This window comes from Stigmatopora nigra, chromosome 15, assembly GCF_051989575.1.
Source record: "Stigmatopora nigra isolate UIUO_SnigA chromosome 15, RoL_Snig_1.1, whole genome shotgun sequence".
NCBI lineage: Eukaryota > Metazoa > Chordata > Actinopteri > Syngnathiformes > Syngnathidae > Stigmatopora > Stigmatopora nigra.
The window spans coordinates 7,946,039-7,971,306 of record NC_135522.1 but is presented as its reverse complement, the minus strand read 5'-3'; the positions used below and the strand labels follow the sequence as shown (position 1 = coordinate 7,971,306).

The 25,268-nt window shown below is 38.8% G+C and overlaps 1 protein-coding gene across 3 annotated transcripts; it reads left to right on the top strand.

The window, feature by feature from the left end:
* Nucleotides 1-1,754: 1,754 nt before the first annotated feature.
* LOC144209009 (myosin-9-like) lies at nt 1,755-24,706 on the top strand. Of its 3 annotated transcripts, XM_077735151.1 has the most exons (42): nt 1,755-2,006; nt 8,303-8,634; nt 9,533-9,689; nt 10,111-10,138; nt 10,218-10,311; nt 11,006-11,026; nt 12,235-12,327; nt 12,400-12,463; nt 12,606-12,704; nt 12,782-12,925; nt 13,150-13,245; nt 13,399-13,670; nt 13,812-13,985; nt 14,067-14,240; nt 14,343-14,457; nt 15,640-15,827; nt 15,940-16,061; nt 16,144-16,213; nt 16,289-16,449; nt 16,555-16,663; nt 16,912-17,043; nt 17,518-17,724; nt 17,807-17,944; nt 18,012-18,135; nt 18,216-18,387; nt 18,481-18,693; nt 19,045-19,189; nt 19,284-19,490; nt 19,621-19,725; nt 20,104-20,256; nt 20,386-20,634; nt 20,711-20,923; nt 21,001-21,213; nt 21,388-21,549; nt 21,637-21,765; nt 21,888-21,976; nt 22,043-22,166; nt 22,243-22,451; nt 22,535-22,643; nt 22,947-23,119; nt 23,225-23,343; nt 23,681-24,706. In XM_077735151.1, the coding sequence occupies exons 2-41, from the start codon at nt 8,308-8,310 to the stop codon at nt 23,331-23,333; spliced, it is 5,883 nt and encodes a 1,960-aa protein (XP_077591277.1). In that variant the 5' UTR covers nt 1,755-2,006; nt 8,303-8,307; the 3' UTR covers nt 23,334-23,343; nt 23,681-24,706. The 3 variants fall into 3 exon arrangements, with proteins under 3 accessions (XP_077591277.1, XP_077591276.1, XP_077591278.1); XM_077735150.1 differs by having other exon boundaries at nt 1,756-2,006; nt 23,225-24,706; XM_077735152.1 differs by lacking the exon at nt 11,006-11,026 and having other exon boundaries at nt 1,756-2,006; nt 23,225-24,706.
* The last annotated feature ends 562 nt before the right edge of the window (nt 24,707-25,268 follow it).

Here is a 25,268-nt window from a genome sequence, read left to right as displayed (position 1 = left end):
CAATTCTTAAATTCCTCTTTTGTTCATTTTTAAAAAAATATATTTTGCTTCTTAAAGAATCCCAATATAATCTTTTTAATAGGCTCCAGCACCCCCCCACAATCTCTTCAGAAAATTAATGAATGAATGAAAATGTATTATTTTTTATTGATTATATTATATTTGCATGGTATGATATAAAGCACTTATTTTTTGCATAAATAAATGTATAAAATAAATAAATAAACATAGTATCATGAATAAATTCATAAAAATATCAGATTTTCTTTTTTTAATGACAATTGCAAACATTTTGATTTCAATATTTATTTTTTAAAGGATTTTTTAAGAGGTTAAAAAGTATTATGACAATTTTGAGGTCAAAAGTGTCTTTAAACAGTTTGTTGAGCAAATAGGTGATGGTTCTTTTGCTAATCGACAAGTCAGTTAATTGTGGCAGCCCATGATTATCGGCAATTGACGATGCTAAACATCCAATCTGTGTCGACTGGGAGCGGTTCGTTATTTCGCCCCACCCAGTTCAAATAAATTACACATTTGATTGTCTGGCAACCTTTTGGCTGAATTCAGATGGAGCTCCACTTCACAATATTTATTTATCTATTTTTAACCAAAAAATGAAAATGATCTGATCCAAGTTTTGCATTCATAATGTGAGTAATTTTTGTTAGTGTACAATTTATCCACGTGCGCTTTTAAATCTGATATTTAAATAGAATTACTGTGGAAAATAATAGTTCTAGATACAATAAAGGAGTTTCTTCCAAGCATGTTTTTTGTCTGGCCTTAATTTGATTTATATCTAGTTTGAAATCTTCCATGATAACTTGTATATCGTGTATTCCTTATATATGTATAGAAAGGAAATTTTATTGTTCCTGTGTTCTGATTGACCAATACAGGGTGTAGTCCAACTTTCGCAAGAAGTCTGCCGGGATAGTCTTTACTGTTAAGATGGAATAGTATACATTGAATCTAAAAATGCACAGATTAAAAACACAACAAACGGACACATTGCACTGATTGCAATTTTTCATTCATTTTCTGAACTGCTTTATTTCCACTGCATGTCCTTGCACATGGGGTGCTGAGGTGGGGACACTCATACCTAGGGGCAATTTAGATTGTCCAACCAGCCTACCATGCATGTTTTTGGAATGTGGGAGGAAACCAGAGGCCCCAGAGAAAACCCACACAGGCCCGGGGAGAACATGCAAACTCCACACTTGGATTTGAACCCGGAACTCCAGAGCTGTGAGCCTCATGCACTAACCACTCATCTGCAAGGCCGCCGATGACAACTAAATTATTCATTTTTTTTTTGCTAATTAATGTCATGCACAATAATACCCAGATATTGGAAATCCCAGGTTGTCTAAAGAATTTTCAGGGGGCTCATGACTACTACTTATTTTGACTGAACATTGCAGACAGACAAGACTGTTGACACACTAGGGGGGGGATTTTGATGATGCGGTCCCCTCTTGAGAGTAAATGGTACTTATATGGTCATAGCAATTCTTACTATGCACATACCTTTCTCATTAAACATGCTGTTTATCTCAACCCCTTCCTCTTCTGAGCTTTTTCAAGTTCAGCTTTTTTGCCTGCATGTTTAGCCCGCCCTGGCTTCTCTTTAACGGGAAAGGTGATTGGTTCACAGGACAGTGCTGGCCTATAAGAGATGATTTTGAACAGAAAAGGGGCGGATTAAACATGGACGGTGCCCGCCTCGCCTTGGACCGCACCCCAGTGGGCAACGTACTCAACTAAAGTTGTACGAACCAGTAAGCTTCAAGTCAAGAGGGTGGGAAGGAGGAAGAGGCGTCAGAAGGGAGGAAAAAAAGACACAAAAAAGCTGAGATCGACACAGAGAAATCGGCTGTTTGTAGTGTAGCTTCAACTCCCGGCAACTGCAGCGATCGACTGGAAAAAAAAAGAAAGTTTGACTCACGTCGACGCCGGCTGAGCCACCATTACGTAGGCGCCCTGCACCTTTTAAGAAGGTAATGATTTACAACTTAACTACTTTTAGCTTCATGTCCTTGCACGATGGATCTCTTATAATTCATTCAATTCGCCCGGCCGTCACTCAAGCGTAAGAACCAGGAAGCTTGGCAAGCTAGTAGTGCATTGCTCTCTTGGTTTGGATTGGCACCGCATGCAACTGATTTTTTTAAAAACATCGACTGAAATCAACAATCAAACTTATTTAGTGCAAAGTTAAACCACTGTTTTTCCCGTGTACATGCATTTATTTGGCGATCGTGGGGTGGAAGAAGTCATTTATAGCATCCGCGTTGTGGCAGCTGGCCCGGGCTAAAAGCCACAAGGGCAGAGGCAGGAAGTGATTCGGCTGAATTAGACCGGTCGGTTCCTAGTTTTACCCCAAATAAAACCAAGAAGTGGCTGTCGATCGCGTGCAAATCGGATTCATTTTGGTGTATTATTAAGTACATTTTGATTTGATGATTGAACTTGGGTAGATTAACTTGTCTGACTATGGGTATGACGTCAGTAGTCCACCAGCCCAACCTCACCCAAGCGCGTCACCTCAATATTGGACGGTGCGCTCTTTTTTTTTTTTAAATTGTATTTTTATTTTTTTCCCCTCTTCATTTTGGTTATTCTCAATTCGTGTTAATTCCCAGATCAACAAGATGGAATACATTTAGTATGACGTATTTGGCTCGAGGTTAATTACTCTGATTGATTATAATCATATTCTACTCTTTTGAATCTTTTTGGTGAGTATATGTAATAATTTATTGTTGTATTGTCTAATTAAAAGAATTGAATCTTTTCACAGTCATTGCTTCCACCTGTGTCCTATTTTTCTGCACCATGCATATTTTTGGTTATCTGGGAGGAGATGTTTAACTCTTAAATGTGATTTATTTATTTTTATTTATTTTAAACCTCAAAGATCTTACCCCCACATACAGGTACACCACATTTTAGGTCATTACATATAGGCTACAATACTAAAATTGTAGCCTACATGACCCAAATTGTTATGTGGAGCTTAGATCTCATTTAAAATTACATTTAAAAAAGAACCACAATGATTTTAGATGAGTATTGCCGCATTTGCTCAGTAGAGATTGCACACCTCTCTGTTTGCACATGCGGTTGAAAACGCACACATGCTTGGCCCATTTTATAGTCAGACAAGCTGTGAAAAGTCTACCTTTTCATTTATTTTAATGGTACAAAGTCTTTGTGGGCTCAGGGCAAGTGGAGAGCAGCCCCTATTTTGCTTTTATTGGTGTAATCAGAAATGGTCTTTATGTTTAATGTCTGCTTCCACCATTTGAAATCAGTGTGAGGTCGCCACATTAAAGTTCATTTAATGTTTGAAATTACTTCAGAAGAAAACGAGCCGGATTATAACAATGTAACGTGTTGATCACCCAGGTAACGCCTGAAATAGCCTTTAATAATAATATCGGACATAGACTTTTGAGGCTATTGAGAATCTGGGTAATTTGTGATATAATGTAACATTATTCCCTTGCAGGATACTTTGCTCTGGGCCATGGAATACATGCTAATGTATATGGCTATCGATTTTCTCTGAGCAAGCATTTTTGCTGTTTTAACTGCCATTCTAGAGTAATCCTCCTGCCGAGATTTTCACGTTGCCTCTGTGCATGGTAGCCAATTAACCGTGTCTTCAATGAAGCCCCCAAGGACTTGAAGAAGTTTATTATAAATTGTGGTCATAATTTAAAATGCAGACATGCACAGAGCTTGTTTTTGTCACGGCTGTTGTTATTCCCAAGTTAGTTGGTTTCTTGATTTAATTTTTTTTTTTTTGGATAATTTAAGTGCATGATCATCTCCAATTTGCTATTTTGAGTTATGTATTGATTGAGTTGAATAAATGATAAAAAAAAAGCTCAATTAAATTGCATCTGACAGTTCTTGTGATAGGTTTATTATAACAGCGAAACCAGTAATTTCAACGTTTAGGTAAATTGAGCCTAAACTGTTGATAGATTAATGGGTGGCATGATGTCAATCATGCTCTTTGGGAAGGCAAGTAATGATTTTTTTTCAATCATAAATTAACTTTTCAATATATGAAGTGACATTTGCGTGTCAGATGAGATATTTACACATTTCCAAACTACTGGTATCGGCAACGCTTACATGTGTTAACCGTACCTTAATTCGAATGTACCTTCAGTTGATTTTTTATTTTCATGTAATCTTTTTTCATTGTAATGTGTAAAAAGCTCCATGTTTTTCAGTTTATATCCTGAAAGAATTGTTTGTGTTTCCCTATTTTCTTTCATTTCCTTGCCTCAGTCTTCGTCCTTTGTCTTCTGTTTCCATCACCCATAGCTTTCGTCCCTTAGTCATTTGTTTTTAAGTTGTTTTTAGCCCAGCCCATCTTATCCTTTTTCCTCCCCCACACACCTGTGCAGTTTGAAAGAGTCTAACAATATCAGGAAATGCCCTGACTGAAAGCACACTGTTGCATTCTTAGGAACAAAGATGGACTCTGGTCTAGCCTTGCATTACTTTGAGGAATAAAACTTAACTGTTATCTTATTATCTGAGATAAGTCACACATAGAAAGGTCCTTTCAGTACTGCCAAGTGAAATGAGTTAACATTTTTTTTACATTATAGAGCTATTGATTAATGCAATGGACTTGATAGGTCATTTCGTGTACTGTAATGTCCACCTGGCATTTCTCTCTTCCAAAGTGGTTAATATGTTTTAAACATTATGCAACACTTCCACTGCAAGCATGCTGCATCATGAGACTTGTTTCTGACTCCACTCGATGTGATAATTCAGTGGAAGTGGCTGCATGTTATAAAAGATGATTGCTCAAATCATACAAAATGTATCTATCAATCTTATTCATATACGCATAGTGAGTAATCCAGATAAAGGCCGCAGGTGGTAAGGCTAAAGTCCAAAAAAATAATTATGGACGGTGGGGGTAGTTGAACTAGACGGGTGATAAAGTCAAGCCAAAATGTGCCCATTCTACGTTCCACTTGCACAAAAAATGTGCTTCTAAATCCCCCTCTGCATTCTTTTGTGGTCTGCTGGGGTACTTCATTTATATAAAAGCCAATGCAGTTGGTGTACACTTTCTACACTTACAAATACTTCTGTTAAATAACCAAACACTGTGGTCAGTAGTGTAATCTGAACAGAGAGTGCCTTGCAAATGATTATTAGACAAACACCCTCTTGGCCACTATTCTTTCATCAGCAAATGTGCTGACAAATCATCAAGAGCAATCATTTATATTTAAAGGCAAGACATTTTCCCCTTAAACTTTGATTTAGCCTGGATAGCCTCATTTGGATTCTGTTCGTAATACTGACAGATCATAAATTCACATTATGGCATCCAAACAGCGTAGAATACAAGTTATTTTGCAGAAGAGGTGATTTTGACACACCCTGTGATAGGAATGGAACAAAAAATTGCATCGTCAAATATCACTTGATGGAAACTCGGCTTTATGCTGATGGCATTTGCCAACTTACCATTTAAGTGGTTCTGGTTTGGGGGAATGTGGAAAGTAATTTTGAAAGGCGATGCAGAACTTTAAGGCAGGCAAGCTATTTTCCAACTAGGTTTTCATTTCTTATAGTACTTAATTGTGTGCCTAATGCAGATATTACACATCGTTCAAAATCTGACAAAACTTTTGTCATTTGCCAATTCTTTCCCGTTTTTTGCTTTGTCCCACTTTTACAATGCTGTAGGTTGATATAAAAATTAATTCTTAATAAATACTTTTTGCTATCACTTTTTGGCAATTGCCTCCCCCATAAAACTAATCTTGATCGGGCTGGGCAGAATAAGGAAGGTGTAAATTTGAAACACCTCGGGTGCTTTTTTTCTAGTCTTGTGCTAAAAGTATTCATAGTTTCCGGGTTATTTCTGACTTATTGAATTGGTGATGCAAGTTATTGCAAACTACAATATTGACACTTATGCTTTTAATATGCCTGTCAATGCAACAGTTAATTCAACACTGCTATGTAAGACTTAAGCTGGAGCAGGATGGGAGTTGCAGAAGTATGCCTCTACATGGTCATTCTGTGGTTAAAAAGCGTCAAGACCCCTGGTTATTACAGTAACTCAGGAAGCCAGTCAAGCGGAAAGGAATGAGTCTGATAGGATGTATGGGCTCCGTTTACTGACTGATGTTGACCTGCTTTTTCAGCCGGGCAATTGGGGAGTTGTATGATGTTGAGGAACCATTTCCTTTGTGCTCCTTGTTTCTCACACATTCTCAAGGTTTTTTTTTCCCCCATTGTATTTTTATAACGTTGCTGTCTATAATACCAAACACCATCTATTCGGTTAATGAGTAATCTTATGTGGAACAGCTTCTGAAATAGGAATAGAACTGACTCTGCAGGCTGGCAAGGAATCTGGAGGTTATAATAAAATGTGTTTCCTGGTTTACAGTGTCGGGTATTGCTAGAAAGTGTCTTTATTAAAAATTACTGGGCCTTTAGAGTGATTTCATGGATCTTTTGACTGCTTTTAGAAACGCTAAGTCAATTTAAATGTAAGGTCCAATTCTAAAGTTGTTTGGTAGGAGCATTTTATTCCTTCTCTGTACAATGTAGAGCAGTTCAGGTCAAATTAGATGTTGGCTATTTTTGTCTTAAAGCACTCTCTTGAGGTAGTTGAATATGTGTCACTAAATTTTCTGTGTCAAGCATGTGCAATAGAAATCAACAGGATGACTAATTTGAATTTTTTTTTTTGTAACTTAAAGCTTTTTTTAACATTATTATTTGACTTTGAGCAGGCAATATGCCCAAGTGAAGCAGATGTCTAATTTAAATCTGGTATTGTTGGAAATAATTTCCATTAATACCATTTTGAAAATATTAAAGACTCGGTAATCAGGAAAATATTCACTAGATATACAAACAAACAGATTATTGTCTATTTGATGTAGTTTACCAAAGTGCTGATTATGAGAGTTGGAATTAAACTGACGAGAAAGAATATGTTCCCATCTAATCGACCCATGCATTCTCACAATGGGAGTGCCTAAAATATGCTCTGAGGTATTAATTGGGCAGATGAAGCTATTTTGATGTGCAGGGAAAATTGGTAAAAATATGTCGGTCAGAAGGGAGGAATAGTGGATAAAGCACAGACATTTGTGGAATTTGTCTCTCCCTGATACAGAGGGTGAGTATGGCAGGAATGCGACCCTGAAAAGACTGGATAAACAGCAGAGGGTGATTGTTGTGTGGGTGGGGGATAGTTTAGTCTTATGGAGAGAGACAGGACCGTGTCCTAGGGCCTAGAAAAGTTGTACAGAACCAAGCGGGAACAACAGCATCACTAATTTCCCCTCTGCAGTTTCACAGGATGTAGGCGTTTTACTAGAGTTGGACTTGGAGGCAGTTTTAGCAATGATGGATTTCTTCTGCAACCAAGGGAGGTAGGGGTCATGAGAAGAATGGTGCTCTCTCGGTTTTCTTTCTCACAGATTAGAGATGATGTGCTTCAATGGGTTGCAATCCCGTTAAACAAAATGATCTGTTCTAAAACATTGAAAGTGTCATATTGACAGTGACAGTCTTACTTTGCTGGAAAGGAGCCCTGCTAATTATGCAGACCTGCTTAAGAAAACCATGACATCAACAACTCTGGTAGTCCTGGGAAAGCTGCACTGAGCTGAAATGGTAAAGTCTAGGTCACCAACGTAGGGAAAATCAATTGCCAGGAGATTCTTTGTCTAGTTCGTTTATTGGTTGCTTCAAGCCCATGGCCTTCTTTCCTCTTGGTACTGGTAATACCAGTCGAGTCACTTTCTGTTAGCGTTGAACCGCAGCACTCCCTGTCAAAACACTGCTTTATATGAGCTCTTAAAGGTTCAGGCTATGTGTAATGTGGGTTAGCAATATGCTTTGAAATTACGATGACTCTGCATACTACTACTGTATTCTTGACTTTGTTTAGATTTTGCATGTGTGCAGTAAAAACATTAACTGCAACAAAAGGTGAACAGGAAAATTAATAGTGAATATTAACATCATTCGGATTGTTTACATTTAACATGTACTCTGTAACATGAAAAAAAGTATTTTATGTTGACGTGACCCAATCCAAGCATCCATTTACTTTTATTTATAACTTCTGTAAAGAACTTTATATGCTGCAAAGACACAAAAGTACAAGTGTAATTCTGGACCGGTAGAATACCAAGTCTTTACTTGTATTTAGTAGAATATAAATATTGTTTTACTAGTTATAACTCACTTTTTTCCTCTCTTTTTGTTCTTCCCCCAGCTATCATGGCAGACCCAAACAAGTATCTATATGCGGACCGGAATCTGATCAACAATCCTTTGGCGCAGGCTGACTGGGCCTCCAAGAAACTAGTATGGGTTCCCTCAGACCGTTTGGGATTTGAGGCTGGCTCCCTAAAGGAGGAGCAAGGTGATGAGTGCCTGGTTGAGCTGGCAGACTCCAGTAAGAGGGTCAGGGTGAACAAAGATGACATCCAGAAGATGAACCCACCTAAGTTCAGCAAGGTGGAAGACATGGCTGAGCTCACTTGCTTGAATGAAGCCTCCGTGCTGCACAACCTGAAGGAGAGATACTATTCTGGTCTCATATACGTGAGTGTAAAACATTTTCAAAATGACTGAACTTGTGTGTACTTCTGATTAAATGTTGTAGAAATGTCATATACAAGTCAGCAAAAAAACGGCTGCATTTGTTATACTATAACTGTCTATAATATGAACTAAGTGCATGTTAAATTACTTATTTTTCCATCTATACCTAGTTCCTTTCCTATTGGTTACCTTCCTTAAAACCATTTTTGTCAGTGTTGACTGAACAGGATGCAGTCTTTAATAGGCAAACATGGAATGCAATGACGTCATAATTGATGATCATTATTTATGTTTATCCCAATGTCGTGCGCTGTGAATGATTTGGGTTTCTATGACCCGGTCAATTGGCTTCATTCCCTCCGTTGCGCCCTCTTGAGGTCTAGGCTCCATTTTTGAGTGCCTCGAGGCTCCGTAGGCTCGTGTGGGAAATGTTTGAGGGATATCTTGGAATGGCAGGGGGAGGGAATTAAGAAACTAACCCCAAAAAAACTATCACTTTGGATTTTTTGGTTTTAAAAGGTTTATTTGATGCCTTTGATCCACGAAATGATTCGCCAGCTGGACTTGAGTAACCTGCCATGTAGCAATTCTGGTTTACAATGGAATACTTGCTCTCCATTTTGAACTTGTTTCTGGGTGGGGTTGACATTACATAATATAGAAAAGGACCAAGTTGAACTTCATGAGAACTCGGTTCTGTACTGAAAACAGACAGCAATGAGCCAACTTGTCTAGAATGTGGGATAAATATGCAATAAAAAAACAGTACTTCACTCAATGCTGATCAATTGCTTGTTATATACGTACATATGTTTTCAATAGACTATTCTTATGCTCAGCCAACTTGAATCACTAGTCCATTGACGTTTTTTTTAACTGTATCCTCTCTCTTCTGCAGACATACTCAGGGCTCTTCTGTGTCGTCATTAATCCCTACAAGAACTTGCCAATCTACTCTGAGGAGATTGTTGATATGTACAAGGGAAAGAAGAAACATGAAATGCCACCCCATATCTATGCCATTACTGACATATCTTACAGAAGCATGATGCAGGGTATGTTCAATATGTAGTCCTCTTTCTTGTCATCTGTTCTTTTGGGTTTTTATTGTCATTTGCAACATTTGTCATTGTAAAGGATTTGAATCCACAACCTGTTAGGTTCTTTTTTTCCACCAGCAGTGCAATAATGGTGAGCAAAAAAGTGAAATTTCAGCACTTTACAAATGGCACGTCTTGCATTTGTACAGTTTTCCTCAGCCGCAACACGCATTCTTAACCAGAAGAATATCTCCAGACACTTTGTAATTAGCTTTGTCTGACACACCAGCAGATCTTTTCGATTACAAGAAGCCGGATGTTGATTTCCTGTTTTGTGGCTGGGGTGTTTCCCATAATACAAATGAGATGCACAGACGATAACATTCTGTACTTATCATCCGTCTAATCATTGGTTCTCAACCTTTTTTTTTTGTAGATCGTGAAGACCAGTCCATTCTTTGCACGTGAGTTACAGAATATGCACATTTTGTTATTGCACAGAATTTGAGTTGAAATGAACTATTATTTCCTTTGGTTTCTCAGAGGAGAGTCTGGTGCTGGTAAGACTGAGAACACCAAGAAAGTAATCCAGTATCTGGCTCATGTAGCCTCTTCTCACAAGACCAAGAAAGACCAGGTAAATCAATTCATACTACTTTTACAATATTAGTTGACATACTCACTTCATCCCTCAAATCACTCTATACTGTCTGTCTGTAATTCATGACTAAGCATACACCTTAGCTGATATTGTTCTGTACTGAACAGCTCACTGTACACATAGGCACATTGTTTACCTCTGTCGATGCGGTGTGTGTAAATGGATTATGTAATGGTAATCCATCATGTAGTTTTGGCTGATGTGGCCTAAATATAAAAGGTCTTGCCTCCCTTACATTTCTTTAAAGGCGACAATGAAAACATAAGAAAAAGCTCAAACCAAGATTACCTTTCAAAGGGTCACCCTTACAATCACATTAACATTATTTAGCTTATAATGCTTTTATTGGCATAATATAGTCAATAAGAAAATGTTGACAATCAAGATTAGTTAGGTTGTGCTGATTTAAAGACTGAAATACAGTAACTGCTCTAAGAGTTGACATTTTATACAGACCAGATGCTTTACATCATTGCTAATGTTTGGCTTTTTTGACTTTACTGTATTTAACATGAGATACATCTGGCTACACTTGAAAATCTGTGTAGCCTGCCAGGCATTTAACACATACTGCAGAAATGTGACCTAGTGTGGTTCAGGCAAAGCCACATCAGTGTCCATACATGGTTCTATTTTTGAGGTTGTCATATTTCTCTCTTCCCATCAACAGAGCAGCTTGGTCCTGTCACATGTGAGTTAACTCTCGCTCCCTTTTTATCCGTTCTTCCTCCCCACCTGCTTCTGTCATCGCCTTCCCTTCTCCATTTCCTCATCTCCATCCTGCGGCTTACCCTCATTTGAGCACATTGCTGTGGGTATTGTGTTGTGTTGTCTTGTGTTGCGGTAAAAAGGGAAGGTTGCTTTCTCAAGCCTTTTGGAAGTCTAAAGGAAGTTTGCTGTCAGATTAGCAGCAGCGGTTTGTGTCCCTGTGAACAAAAAAAATTCAGCCAGACAATTGTAGGATGAGAGGGGAGGAGGGATCCTAATTAAGGAAGTTACTTCAGTTTCTGTTTTTTTACGTGCAGAACTTAGATGTGCCTGGCTGAATTTTTGCAGGATTTCTGTGGCTACTCGGTGCGTCCTCTTGTCCCAATGGTTTGTTCTCTTTTGTCTAGGATTGGGTTTTCCTCATGATTTCTGAGCCAAAGCATTTTAATTACTAAGCAGCTTCTGACATTTCATGTGAAATCTCTTTTTTTTTTGTACGTAACAACCCACAGATATTACAAATTTAGCACCACCTCTCTGGATTTACCATACTGCAATTTGCAGACTCATGCACATTTTGCACAATTTATTTAAGTTCAGTTTTTCTATTGTGCTACTTTGCTATTATTATTATATTTTTATTAAAAAATGCAAATGATACATTTTTTTAGCATCTTAATGGTGTTTTAGTTTGAATATAGTATTAGCATTGGGCTTGTGGGTGTGGCGTGGTGGAAAACATTGTATAGTTCATTTTTTTATCCTTTAGTATCATAGTTTACCTCATTTGTTATCAACTGCTCAAAAGCCATCTAGGTTGGACTCTCATTTAGCGACTGTTTTTAAAAACCACATTATTAGTATAGTTGCTTTCTAAATGACAAGTCTGTAATTTAAGTGTTACTAATAACATGCAGGTAAAAGGTATCGCAGTTTAATTGAAAAATATATCCATTTCCTTTTTTTTATATCTTTCCATTCTGGTGATGGGGTGTTTGTGGTTGTCTAGGTGTTTGTTTCATTGTGTATGGCATTCCTAGTGACTTTTCTCATTTTACATGTATGTCTATGATATTTATGATCTATTTTAATTTACAGCACTAAAGGATCTCAATAATTTAAATATATTGACCCTGTTTATAATTTTAAAAAATGGTTTTAGATTGTTATTGAGCTTTTTTTCCTCATCAGGGGGAGCTGGAGAAGCAGCTTCTGCAAGCAAACCCTATCCTAGAGGCATTTGGAAATGCCAAGACAGTCAAAAATGACAACTCATCCCGATTTGTAAGATCACAGTTACTGGTTTTGTTGAGTTTTAAAATGTATGCACTTTGAGTAATGTCTTTTTCTCTTTAGGGCAAATTCATCCGGATCAATTTTGATGTCAACGGTTATATTGTTGGTGCAAATATTGAAACTTGTATCCTTATTCTACACTTATTATTTTGTTGTCAATTATCTATGAGGTTGTATGAAAGTGTGGATAACATGTCCTCAAAACAAAAACAATTTGGGTGGGGTGGATACATCTGTAAGATTATCCTTGACAAACCGGTTCCTAGATTTGCTCGAGAAGTCCCGTGCCATTCGTCAGGCCAAGGAAGAACGGACATTCCATATCTTCTATTACTTGCTCACAGGAGCTGGAGATAAATTGCGTGGTAATTCCCGTGCTCGCCGTCACTTTACGCATGGGTTATTTGCAAATTTTCATATGCTCTCACTGTCATTTCTTTAGCCGAGCTACTCCTTGAAAATTACAACAACTACCGCTTCCTTTCCAATGGAAACGTGACAATTCCCGGGCAACAGGACAAGGACATGTTTGCAGAGACTATGGATGCTATGAGGATTATGAGTATCCCAGAGGACGAGCAGATCGGTAAAGCTTATTGGCAAACCATTTCGAGTAAATTTATTTAGGCTGGGGGTGCTAAATTAATGAATTAGTTTGAGCCCTAATGTTTCTGATTCAAGTTGTTTTTTTTTTTTTTGCTAAAAAGAGTAACAAGCAGTTATTTAAATTTCAGATTTTAGAATTGGGCCATTTCACCCAGCTCTATGTTGACTTAATGGGAATTTTTGTGTTTCTTTTTTTGTGTGAAGGCATGTTGAAGGTGGTGGCATCTGTAATGCAACTGGGCAACGTGAGCTTCAAAAAGGAGCGTCATACTGATCAAGCCTCCATGCCTGACAACACAGGTAGAGTGGATTTTTCTTGTTTATTAACTTAACCAAATTTGATTGTGCTCATACTCTTAACTTCATCACTTGTGTAGAGGCACTTATGTACATTATTCCTCCAATTCCTTTGTTCACACATTCCAATCTTTTTTCACCTGCTCCAACTTCCAGCTGCCCAAAAGGTCTGCCACCTCATGGGTATGAATGTCACAGACTTGACCAGGGCCATCCTAACACCAAGGATAAAGGTGGGTCGAGACTATGTCCAAAAGGCCCAGACCCAGGAGCAAGCAGAATTTGCTGTGGAGGCCTTGGCTAAAGCTACATATGAGAGAATGTTCCGCTGGTTGGTGATGAGGATCAACAAAGCCCTAGACAAAACCAAGAGACAAGGAGCATCTTTCATCGGCATCTTGGATATTGCTGGCTTTGAGATCTTTGAGGTAAACCAAACCTCTTTGATGCAGCTTATATTCTCCTCATCATTATTATTCAATTTGTTTTTGATCAGTAATTTGCTGCGATTATGATGCCTGTCAAAAATAGTGGTCATAACATGGATTTCACTTTTTCTTTTTTTACAGCTGAACTCATTCGAGCAGTTGTGTATCAACTACACTAACGAGAAGCTGCAGCAGCTCTTTAACCACACCATGTTCATCCTGGAGCAAGAGGAATACCAAAGAGAAGGCATAGAGTGGAGCTTCATTGATTTCGGACTTGACCTGCAGCCTTGCATTGAACTCATTGAGAAACCTGTGAGTTGTTGGTGGAATTTTGTGTGCTGGAGTACTTGGTATTTAATATATTAAGCAGCAAAATTTTACCTTTGTCTGCAGGCCAGCCCTCCTGGTATTCTAGCTTTGCTGGATGAGGAGTGCTGGTTTCCCAAAGCTACAGACAAAAGCTTTGTTGAGAAAGTGCTGCAGGAGCAAGGCACCCACCCTAAGTTTTTTAAACCTAAGAAACTGAAGGATGAAGCTGATTTCTGTATTATCCATTATGCTGGCAAGGTGAGCAAACAAATGTTTTCTTTAGTACTTTTTCCATTATTACTCAATGTCATTAACCAATGACTACAAATAGATGTTGACGCCATTTTCTTCATTCAACAGGTTGATTATAAAGCTGATGAGTGGCTGATGAAGAACATGGATCCTTTGAATGACAATGTTGCCTCACTGCTCAACCAGTCAACAGACAAATTTGTCTCTGAACTATGGAAGGACGGTAGGTTTGGGAGTAGTTATTGAAATCTGATATTATCTGTAATCCTTCCTCATCAGAGGCTTTTAACATTTGAGATAGTCCGTCCACCCTCACTCAGTGCATTATTAAACTGAAACTAGAAGTAAATGTTAACATAATTAGCAACACTAAATACTCTGCCTATCGCAAACATAAGGAAAACTGATGATGAAAGCCATGTAGATGGGCATCCATCACCGTGAATGGCACTGATAGCTAATAGGCCATTTCATTCTGTTTTTCATTTCACTGCTTTCTTTCTTTTTACTGTCCTTGCGTACCTCTGTTTTTACCTTTTCTTTAAATCCTCTTCCTTTGTTTGGCTCCATTGTATGTTACATTTTGACCCAAATGTCTTTGGCACTCAGAGGTTCAAAATTCTCAGAGAGCCTATTTTTATCAGCGTTTTCCTATACTACACTCAGACTCAGGTGACAAGGTTTTTCTTGTATGTGCTGTTCGTTTCCTATCATTCCTACTGTCTTTAACATATTTATGATCCATCGGTTTTTCCCCAGTGATCAATCAAACCTACTTTTGGTCTAAAAGCCTATATTTAAGAAACATCAGTGAAATATTCAAGTTATGACTGTGCATGACTCCTTTTTAAACCTACCACTTTTTGCTCCATTGAACTCTCCTTTTCCTTCTCCAATGAAATAGTGTTGTATGGGACTCCTGGTGGTGGTCATGGGTACTGCAGAAATGGGTATATGCTGCATGGGTTTGGTTTTTCTCCCCTTTGTTGGGTCCTCACAACAAATAAATGCCCGCTGTAACAAGTTTGTCACCTTTTCAGTGCACATGTACATTAACTAAACTGCCACACACAGTTTTCACACCAGACTACTGCGTGAACAGTTGACATTCTCCCCCACTGCACTGTTTTGCCCTTCCTATTGTTTTGTAATCATAGTCTTTCCACACCTCACTGGATTGTACTTCCCCCTTAGTTTCAATGTGCATCCCATTTATTGTGTGGTGTTATTGTTTCTAGTTCTTTATCCACTACTTTCTTTTGGTGGTTGTCCACTCTGAGGAAGTGGATGGTGCATTTTGTCTGTCATGCATTTTTGGGGGATTTTTCCCATCACCATTTGTCTGATTTCAATTGAAATGTTTTTAGTAATTAATCGATGTTTTTCTCTTGCTGTTTTTTTATAGTTGATCGCATAGTTGGCCTGGATAAGGTTTCCGGCATGTCAGAGATGCCAGGTGCTTTTAAAACCCGCAAGGGCATGTTCCGCACCGTAGGTCAGCTTTACAAAGAGCAACTGTCCAAACTCATGGCCACTCTGAGGAACACGAATCCAAACTTTGTTCGCTGTATCATCCCCAACCATGAGAAAAAGGTATCAGAGAAATGCAAACACACTAGAAAATAAACCAGGGTGTCAATAAACATAGTTTGAAACCTATCCCTGAATTATATTCACTATTATTCCTTCATTTTGCCCTCTGTAGGCTGGAAAACTCGACCCACATCTGGTTTTGGATCAGCTAAGATGTAATGGTGTCCTGGAGGGGATTCGTATATGCAGACAAGGCTTTCCCAACCGAATTGTCTTCCAGGAGTTCAGACAGAGGTAGTCAAATAATAAAGACATGGTTTTCTGTTATAGTCTGTATGTGCCAGAATACACTAAGCATTATCTTCTCTTCACCCAGGTATGAAATCCTTACTCCAAATGCTATTCCCAAAGGCTTCATGGATGGAAAGCAGGCTTGTGTGCTGATGGTAAGAGTTTCTCGTTTTCTGTTTTGTCTATAGTCAAGGCATCCCAAATAATATGAATGTGCTTTTCGCTTTCAGATTAAAGGCCTGGAACTCGATCCCAATCTCTACCGCATTGGGCAAAGTAAAGTTTTCTTCAGAGCTGGAGTTCTTGCTCACCTGGAAGAAGAGAGGGACATGAAAATCACAGACATTATCATTAGTTTCCAGGCTTGGTGCAGAGGCCATTTGGCCCGCAGGTAAATATAATAGCCCTTTAGTACACTCCCTTTTTTAGCTAAAGAAGTATGTCTGAAAATAAAATGAATTTTGTCGTAACTTTTTATTTTTGAAATCTTTTGCAGAGCTTTTTCAAGGCGACAACAGCAATTGACTGCAATGAAGGTGATTCAGAGGAATTGTGCTGCTTATCTCAAACTTCGAAACTGGCAGTGGTGGAGGCTATTCACAAAGGTAAGAATCAGAACCCTGATTCCTCCCTGAAATTTGTGGCGAGTCTTTGAAAAGTAAAAGCTCACTAGTCCACAATATATAACTCGGTCTGTCATTTCCAAAGATAGGTATCCAATTAGTAATTTAAACTGTGAGGAGTGAGATTAAATTCTAATCAATTTCTCTCTTCCCTTTTTCTGATTAAAAAAAACGTTAATATGTATAATGTTCTTTTACATTTCATGAGCTTTAAAAAATTATGTTCACAGGTGAAGCCTTTGCTTCAAGTAAGCAGACAAGAAGAAGAGATGCAGGCCAAAGATGATGAGTTGAGCAAAGTGAAGGAAAAGCAAATATATACTCAACAACAACTACAGGAACTGGAAGACCAACATCAGCAGGTACAATGAAATAATTAAAGAGGACTGTTTATTGTGGTCGGATAATGCAATTGGAATTTGGAGCTTTTTTTTTTTCTAATGGAATTGGTTTAAATGTGGCAGATGAAAATGGCCCTTACCTTAACTGTCAATTGACTAATGACATTTGATTAGAAAGGGATCAAGCATAGAATACTTCCAAAGCTTGTGAATATCAGCAAAAAATAGTGCGGGCAAACCATTTAATTCTAAAGCGCAAAAGCTTGTCACTCTAATGATGTCATGACTTTTATGGCTTTGATTGAGTGATAAGCCATCATTTTCTGAGGGCTAAATTGCAATACAGATCTTCCCTCAAATGAGTCATGCCAGTATTTGCCTACACTTGCTTATTCACCTAAAAAGTATTTTCATCAAATGGCTATCTTTTTAAAGCTTACCAAGTAAAAAAAAAAATAAGCCAATGTTTGAATGCTGTACCCTCTGCTTGTGTAGCTAAATGCCGAGAAGATGGCGCTGCAGGAACAGCTTCAGGCTGAAACAGAACTTTGTGCTGAAGCTGAAGAAATGAGAGCTCGCCTGGCTGCCAAGAAGCAAGAACTAGAAGAGATACTCCACGATCTGGAAGCCCGTGTGGAGGAGGAGGAAGAGCGTGCTTCTCAGCTGTCAACTGAGAAAAAGAAGATGCAGCAAAATATTTCCGTAAGTTGGGAGACATTCACTCCCTAAACAAGCCCTAGACTTGTATGGTATTGGTGCCTAATTCAAATTGGTATAAAAACAGGACTTGGAGCAACAGCTGGATGAGGAAGAGGGAGCTAGACAGAAGCTACAACTGGAAAAGGTCACAATGGAGGCCAAAATGAAGAAGTTTGAAGAGCATGTAATGGTCCTAGATGATCAGAATGCCAAACTTCTCAAGGTTTGAATGTATTTTTCATTATAACAGAATACAATAGATTGTGTACTTAACTCCTTTGTGAATATAGGAGAAAAAGTTGATGGAGGACAGAATATTGGAGTTCACTACCAACCTTGCTGAAGAGGAAGAGAAATCCAAGAGCTTACAAAAACTTAAAACTAAACACGAGGCCATGATCACAGATGTTGAAGGTAGAATGTAATGTTATAACTGCAGGTTTTGATTTCACCAAAGTATTTCCTATTAACAAGTTTGTGGTAACATTTTTCAGACCGACTGCGCAGGGAGGAGAAGCAACGGCAAGAGCTGGAAAAGAACCGACGCAAACTTGAGGGTGACTTCACCGACGTGCACGACCAAATTGCTGAGTTGCAGGCCCAGATTGCTGAACTCCGTGCTCAGTTGGCCAAAAAGGAAGAAGAGCTACAAGCCGCTCTAGCCAGGTGATTCTGGATGACATGGCTCATCACTTTTACAAATGTTTGTGAGAAATTCTACATGCTAATCTAAGAATTGTACCTTTTTTTTGTTTTTAGGATTGAGGAGGAAGCAGCACAAAAGAATATGGCTCATAAAAAAATCCGAGAGATGGATGCTCAGATATCAGAACTCCAAGATGATCTAGAGATGGAGCGACAGTCCCGTACCAAAGCCGAGAAACATCGTCGGGACCTTGGAGAAGAACTGGAAGCTCTCAAGACTGAGCTGGAGGACACACTTGACTCTACTGCTGCTCAGCAAGAACTAAGGTAGTCATGTTAATATATACATAAGCTGCTCATAACCGGGGATCCTCGTTATGTCAGGGAGAAGGGTGTACGGAATGTAAATCAAGCTGCAGCTCTGTCTTTTTATGCTTTCTCAACTAGAAATTTATTGTGAAAGAGAATAGTGAAGACCCTACATATTTTGAACATTTTAATTCTGATATTGTACAACGCCGCCCTCTTAAGTGTAACAACCAACCCCTCTAATTACCCTCAAGAGTTATTGTTGTGACCATGAGTCCTACGAAAGGAATGAACCAAAGTTTCTGTTTAATTGATATTAATACTGAGACAATACTAAATCCTTTTTCTGAATGTGCTTTCCCTGCTCAGATCCAAGCGCGAGACAGAAGTTGCCCAGCTCAAGAGGGCTCTAGAAGATGAGGCCAGAATGCATGAACAGCAAATGGTTGACATGAGACAGAAACATGGTCAAGGTTTTGATGAATTAAATGAGCAGCTGGAGCAGGCAAAGCGGGTATTGTAACATTTTAACTTCGAATTATTACTTTTTTTTTTAAGCAAGTGAATTAAATGTCATTTTTTTTTGTTTAAAATGACCTGTCCTGCAGAATAAAGTGTCCATGGAGAAGGCCAAACAGGCTCTGGAATCTGAGAGGAATGAACTGACCATTGAGCTTCAGAGCCTGATGCAGGGGAAAGGAGATTCAGAACATCGTAGGAAAAAGGCTGAAGCGCAGGTTCAAGAGTTGCAGCTGAAACTTTCCGAGACAGAGCGTCAGAGGATGGAGCTCGCCGAGAAATCTACAAAAATGCAGGTATGTTTTTGAATTCCTGTTTGTGCTCTTAAGGTACACTATTAGTCAGAAAGAAAATGTGCCTCGTGTATCCATTAAATGCTTAGAGGCCTGAATGTTAAAATAAAAATGTGTATTTAACTATCCACAGGCAGAACTGGAAACCGTCAATCTCCTCCTAAATGATGTGGAGTCAAAGTCCATTAAGGCAACCAAAGACCACTCCTCACTGGAGTCTCAGTTCCAGGATGTTCAGGTATACTTTCATCCACACAGTAGTACTTGGTGTATTTATTTATTTATTTTTAATAAACTTGGACACATTTTAAAGCCCCTTTTTTATAATTGAAGTATTTGCATAATGATCAGCAGATAAAACATGTTTGTTAATTGCTTGGCTGCTGTCCATGGTGCTAGATATCCATTTTGACGGAGGAGAATAGCCTAGTCAAACTAGACTAAATGACATCAATGGCACTGAAACGTATCTATTCGCAACCAGTCCTGCTTAATTGATTTGGATTGGTTATTATAAATGGCAAGCAATGTGTTAGAAAAGCCTAATGGCCTAGCAGGCTTGTAAAACCCTGATGTCAACTCCTCTATAAAAAAAATCTATTTTTCTCAATGTCAGGAAGTACTTCAGGAAGAAACACGGCAAAAACTGTCAATGGGAACCCGTCTGCGTCAGCTGGAGGATGAGCAGAATAACTTGAGGGAACAGCTGGAGGAGGAAGAAGAAGCTAAAAGAAATGTGGAAAAACAGCTTCAATTGGCTCACGCTCAGGTATGAAAAACAACACTGACTGGACTTCTCAATTTTGCTTTATTGACGGTCTGAATTATTCACTAACAATCTAATTTTCCAGTATGGGTAATAATTGCACCATTTATGCCGTTATTTTCTTTCTACTAGCTGACGGAATTCAAGAAGAAACTTGAGCAAGACTCCAGTTGTTTGGAGAGTGCTGAAGAAGGAAGGAAGAGGATGCAAAGAGACTTGGAAGCAACATGCCTGCGCCTGGAAGAGAAATGCTCTGCTTATGACAAAATGGATAAAACCAAGACCCGTCTCCAGCAAGAATTGGATGACATGGTTGTAGATCAGGACCACCTCCGACAAATTGTATCCAACCTAGAGAAGAAGCAAAAGAAGTTTGACCAGGTGAGCTTACATTTGAAAATGTCTAAAAGGTCTGTCTTGTGGTTGAGCATGAGTAACCTACCTAACTTCTGTCCAGATGCTAGCAGAGGAGAAGACCATATCTGCACGTTACGCAGAGGAGCGAGATCGGGCTGAAGCTGAGGCCCGCGAGAAAGAGACTCGGGCTTTGTCTTTGGCCCGTGAGCTGGAATCCCTGATTGATCTGAAGGAGGACCAAGACCGCAGCAACAAATTGCTTCGGGCTGAAATGGAGGATTTGGTGTCATCCAAGGATGATGTCGGAAAGAATGTATGGTCAACTTTTCAGAGATTACCTTTTTCTTGGAGATTTGTGAAAAGTACAAAACAAACTAATATATCGTGCAGGTTCACGAGTTGGAGAAATCTAAACGTGCAATGGAGCAGCAGCTAGAGGAGATGAAGACCCAGCTGGAGGAGCTGGAGGATGAGCTGCAGGCAACTGAAGATGCCAAACTGCGCCTGGAGGTCAACATGCAGGCCATGAAGGCTCAATATGAGAGAGACCTGACAGGACGGGATGAGATGGGGGAAGAGAAGAAGAGGTCTTTGATCAAACAGGTACTGTCTTGCGTGATAAATACATGTTAAGAATGAATTGATGGGACAAAAAGAAAACCTAGTATTGTTCAATGGATTATATCATGAGAATTAAAAAAAATACACACCGTTGGATTACCTTGTCTTTACTCTGGAGTACCAAATGCATATTCTCCTAACCGTATGTTTTTTCAGGTCCGTGAGATGGAAATGGAGCTTGAGGATGAGCGGAAGCAGCGTTCCGCTGCCGTTGCTTCACGTAAGAAACTGGAGCTGGACCTGAAGGAGTTGGAAGCAGGCATTGACATGGCCAACAAAAATCGTGAAGAAGCACTCAAACAATTGAAGAAAATCCAAGTCAGTTGCTGTTTATACGTTTGGGACAACTCTGCTCAATCCTTTACCCTTTAACTTGGTTTTTAAATTGTTTTCTATGCTCCTTAGGCCCAGATGAAAGAACTTATTAGAGAACTGGAAGACACTCGTATGTCTAGAGAGGATATCCTTGCCCAGAGCAAAGAGACTGAGAAGAAGTTGAAGAGCATGGAAGCCGATATGCTCCAGATGCAGGAGGTCATTATTTGTACAGACTCCACCTTTTTAAATCTCTATTTTGTGCATTTCTTCAATACGAATTCATATAAAGACAAATTGAAGCGCATCACAGTCTTGTCATAATGTCATTCACTGTACAGGAACTAGCGGCTGCAGAACGAGTGAAGAGACAGGCTCAGCAGGAAAGAGACGAGCTGCAGGATGAGATTAATAACCAGGCTACCAAAAAGTAAGACATGTCTCAAACCTCCTTTCCGTCCTACTGTTCCTTTTTAACCCTTTTTATGACTTATAGTGCTCAAGTCGCAGAAGATAGGCGGCGCCTGGAGGCTCGTATTGCTCAGTTGGAGGAAGAGGTGGAGGAGGAGCAGTGTAATACTGAGCTGATCAATGACAGGCTGAAGAAAGCAATGCTTCAGGTCAGCTTCTTTTATCATTGTCTTCAAAATCATGTTCAAAACAAGGCTTTAAAGTTATCATCCCTCATTACCGCAGACTGAGCAGATGACTGTGGAACTGGCCGCCGAGCGTAGCTCTTCTCAGCGCGTCGAAGGTGCCCGTTCCCAGTTGGAGCGTCAGAACAAGGACCTAAAGCTCAAGCTGCAGGAGATTGAAGGGACAGTCAAGTCCAAATACAAGGCCAATATGACTGCCATGGAGGCCAAAATTGCTCAACTGGAGGAGCAACTGGACTTTGAAACCAGGTAAACTTATCAGAAACGATAGAGAAAGATAGAATACCATGACGCAATTGGAGTCTAAACCGTTCTTTTGCTCATTTACCCAGAGAGAGACAAAGTGCCTCCAAACTTGTGAGACGTACCGAGAAGAAACTGAAAGAGGTTGTTCTCCAGGTGGATGATGAGCGACGTAACACGGAGCAGTACAAAGACCAGGTTTGTTTTTTTTGTCCCCCCACTTTTTGCATTCTTTGGCCTCAGTGGAGTCGAGCTCGTCACTAACAAAACAAATGAAATGACAAAACTGTTAACTAAAATATTTAAAATTGAACTGAAATACTGTTGTGTTCACACTATTTTGAAATTAAAAGAGACTTATCCTTTAGTTTTCCCATATTCACATGTCAAAATAATAACTCCTTGTATCTATGGAGTTTGTTCATTGTTTTGGATGAACTAGCTAGTCTAGATAATGGTGGGAATTTCAAGTGGGTCTTTTTGTGCTAATTTGTCTACCAGGCGGACAAATTGAACTCGCGTATGAAGCAGCTGAAACGTCAACTGGAAGAGGCCGAAGAAGAGGCTCAGCGAGCAAACGCAAACCGACGAAAATTGCAAAGGGAGCTGGAAGATGCCACCGAGTCAGCAGAGTCGATGAACCGTGAGGTGACAAGCCTCAAAAGCAAGTTGAGGTGAGCAGAGAAAGTTTTCTGAAATTGTCGCTGTATTTACCTCCCATGTAATAGTGTGCCTTTTAGGTAGCTATACTTAATTGTTGCCTTTGTTCTTTATTATAGACGTGGCGACCTCCCCTTCACCATGCGTCGTATCGTGACCCGCACTGGGGTCGAGAGTGACGATGAGGTCGAACCCAAGAGCGAGACTCCAGAGCCCAAACCGGAATAAGCCGCCTACGGTGACATTTAATTTGTTATCTCTGAAACCATTAGTAGACAACCCCAAATGTAAAAAGAAAAAAAACAACTAAAACATGGTGTCTGTATGAACTGATTAGTAACAAACGACAGGTAAAAAGACGAGTCATCTTTTGTGACTTGTTGAACATTTTAACAACGACAATCTATGCATTCCGGATAGACGCCGTTAACACAAGACAATCGCCATTTTTTTTCTCTCACTTTTGACTTATAGTTCTTTCTCTGGAAAAAAAAAAGTGCATAAAGAACATATTTTTATAAGGAGACATTCAAACTACAAAGGCCCTAATGTATGATCTATTTTTCTAATTGAAGGATGAGGAAACAGAAGTATACTTACATGAAGACTGATTACTGAATGGGGACCAAAGTACTATATAAATCTATAGATTTGTATTTTATGCTGAAGTTTTAACTATGATTTAAGAATGGAAGTGCTACCTTTATGGCTTTTGCTTGTGCTTTTGCCTTAAAATGGTTTATACGCTCAAATGTATTGCACCAATTTAAATATCAACGTGGCTATATTATGAGTTTACTGACTCATTCGATTTCTATGCGAGTAATAAGGAAGGAGATCTATTGGAGATATAACATGAAGTAAAGGAATTTGACTGTGCTAAAATACTTTAATTTTGCACTGAGATAAATAATGGAGTTTGTAGCTTTGCGATTAGCAACCACTGCATTTTTTTTTTGTTTATTATGAATACATGCAAAGAAGTTTTCAAAAATGTTGGAATTTAACCTGCGGATCCTTGAGTAGTAAAGTACATCAACACGCACTGAGCCTGTAAATGTAGCGAAATAAGATGGGCCATGGTGTTGATGTCACTTCCCCCTTGAAATTTGGGCTATTTTGTGCAGTTAAATGTTGTCTTCATTCTTGTTCAAGTACAATTGGAGTTATGAGGTAATTCTTCCTAAGGGCAAACACTGTATTCTCAGGACACAGCTTGTTGAGAGAGGAGTGGGTTGGTAGTCACTGGTGAAACAAGTCCAACCGTCTTACTGGGATCTTAGGACTGCACTGCATATTTCACGCAAAAAAATGCAGAAAATGTTCAGTGTAGAAATGAAATACAAATGCTCAATAGCGATATAAACCCCTCACGCTGTGCTCAAGGGCGGCTTTGGCTCACACTGCTGGGAAGTGAGAGGAATTTGTTATACTAAAGAAAAAAACTGTGCATTAAAATACTCTTACGCACTTAAATAAAATTCAATCCAAAAATAGGTTTAAAAAAAAAAACGCATCTATTGTCATGTTTATCTGAACCTCGAGAGTGGAAATAATGTTGGTATTTGGTATTACAAATAAAGAAGCTTTCTGAATCCTAATGTCTTTTTATTTTTTACATTTTGCGCAGCTTTATTAATCTTAACATTTTTTAACATGGAAAAAAAACTAAGTTATAACCAGAGGCCAGTGAAGTAATTTTTAGTTGGAGCAATTTTAAAGTACAATGCTAATTTTGTGTAACAATTTAATGATCATCAGCTTCAGGGAAGAAATATATCGCCATAATTTAATTATTATTAATTATTGTGAAAAATTATGTCAACCCTTTCAAAAAGAATCCAATTTAAATCAAGAAACAAGTTTTAAATGAATATACGTATAGTACTTTATCTTTATAGGATACCTTTATTCTTTTCCATGTTCTTTTTCAGCCAATTAAAAAAAAAAAAACAATTCTCTCAGTTGAGTAATACTGATCATATATTTTTCAGCCTTGAAAAACCTGCATCTACTTATTTAATTGCTGAATAATAATGTGAAAAGTGAACAGAGATGAGCAGATGCTTATCAAAACTTCACTTTCTTATAAACTATCAAATAACATAAGCAATCTGAAACATGTTGAGTATTGTTAGGAAGTATAACCAAAGTAGCTTTACA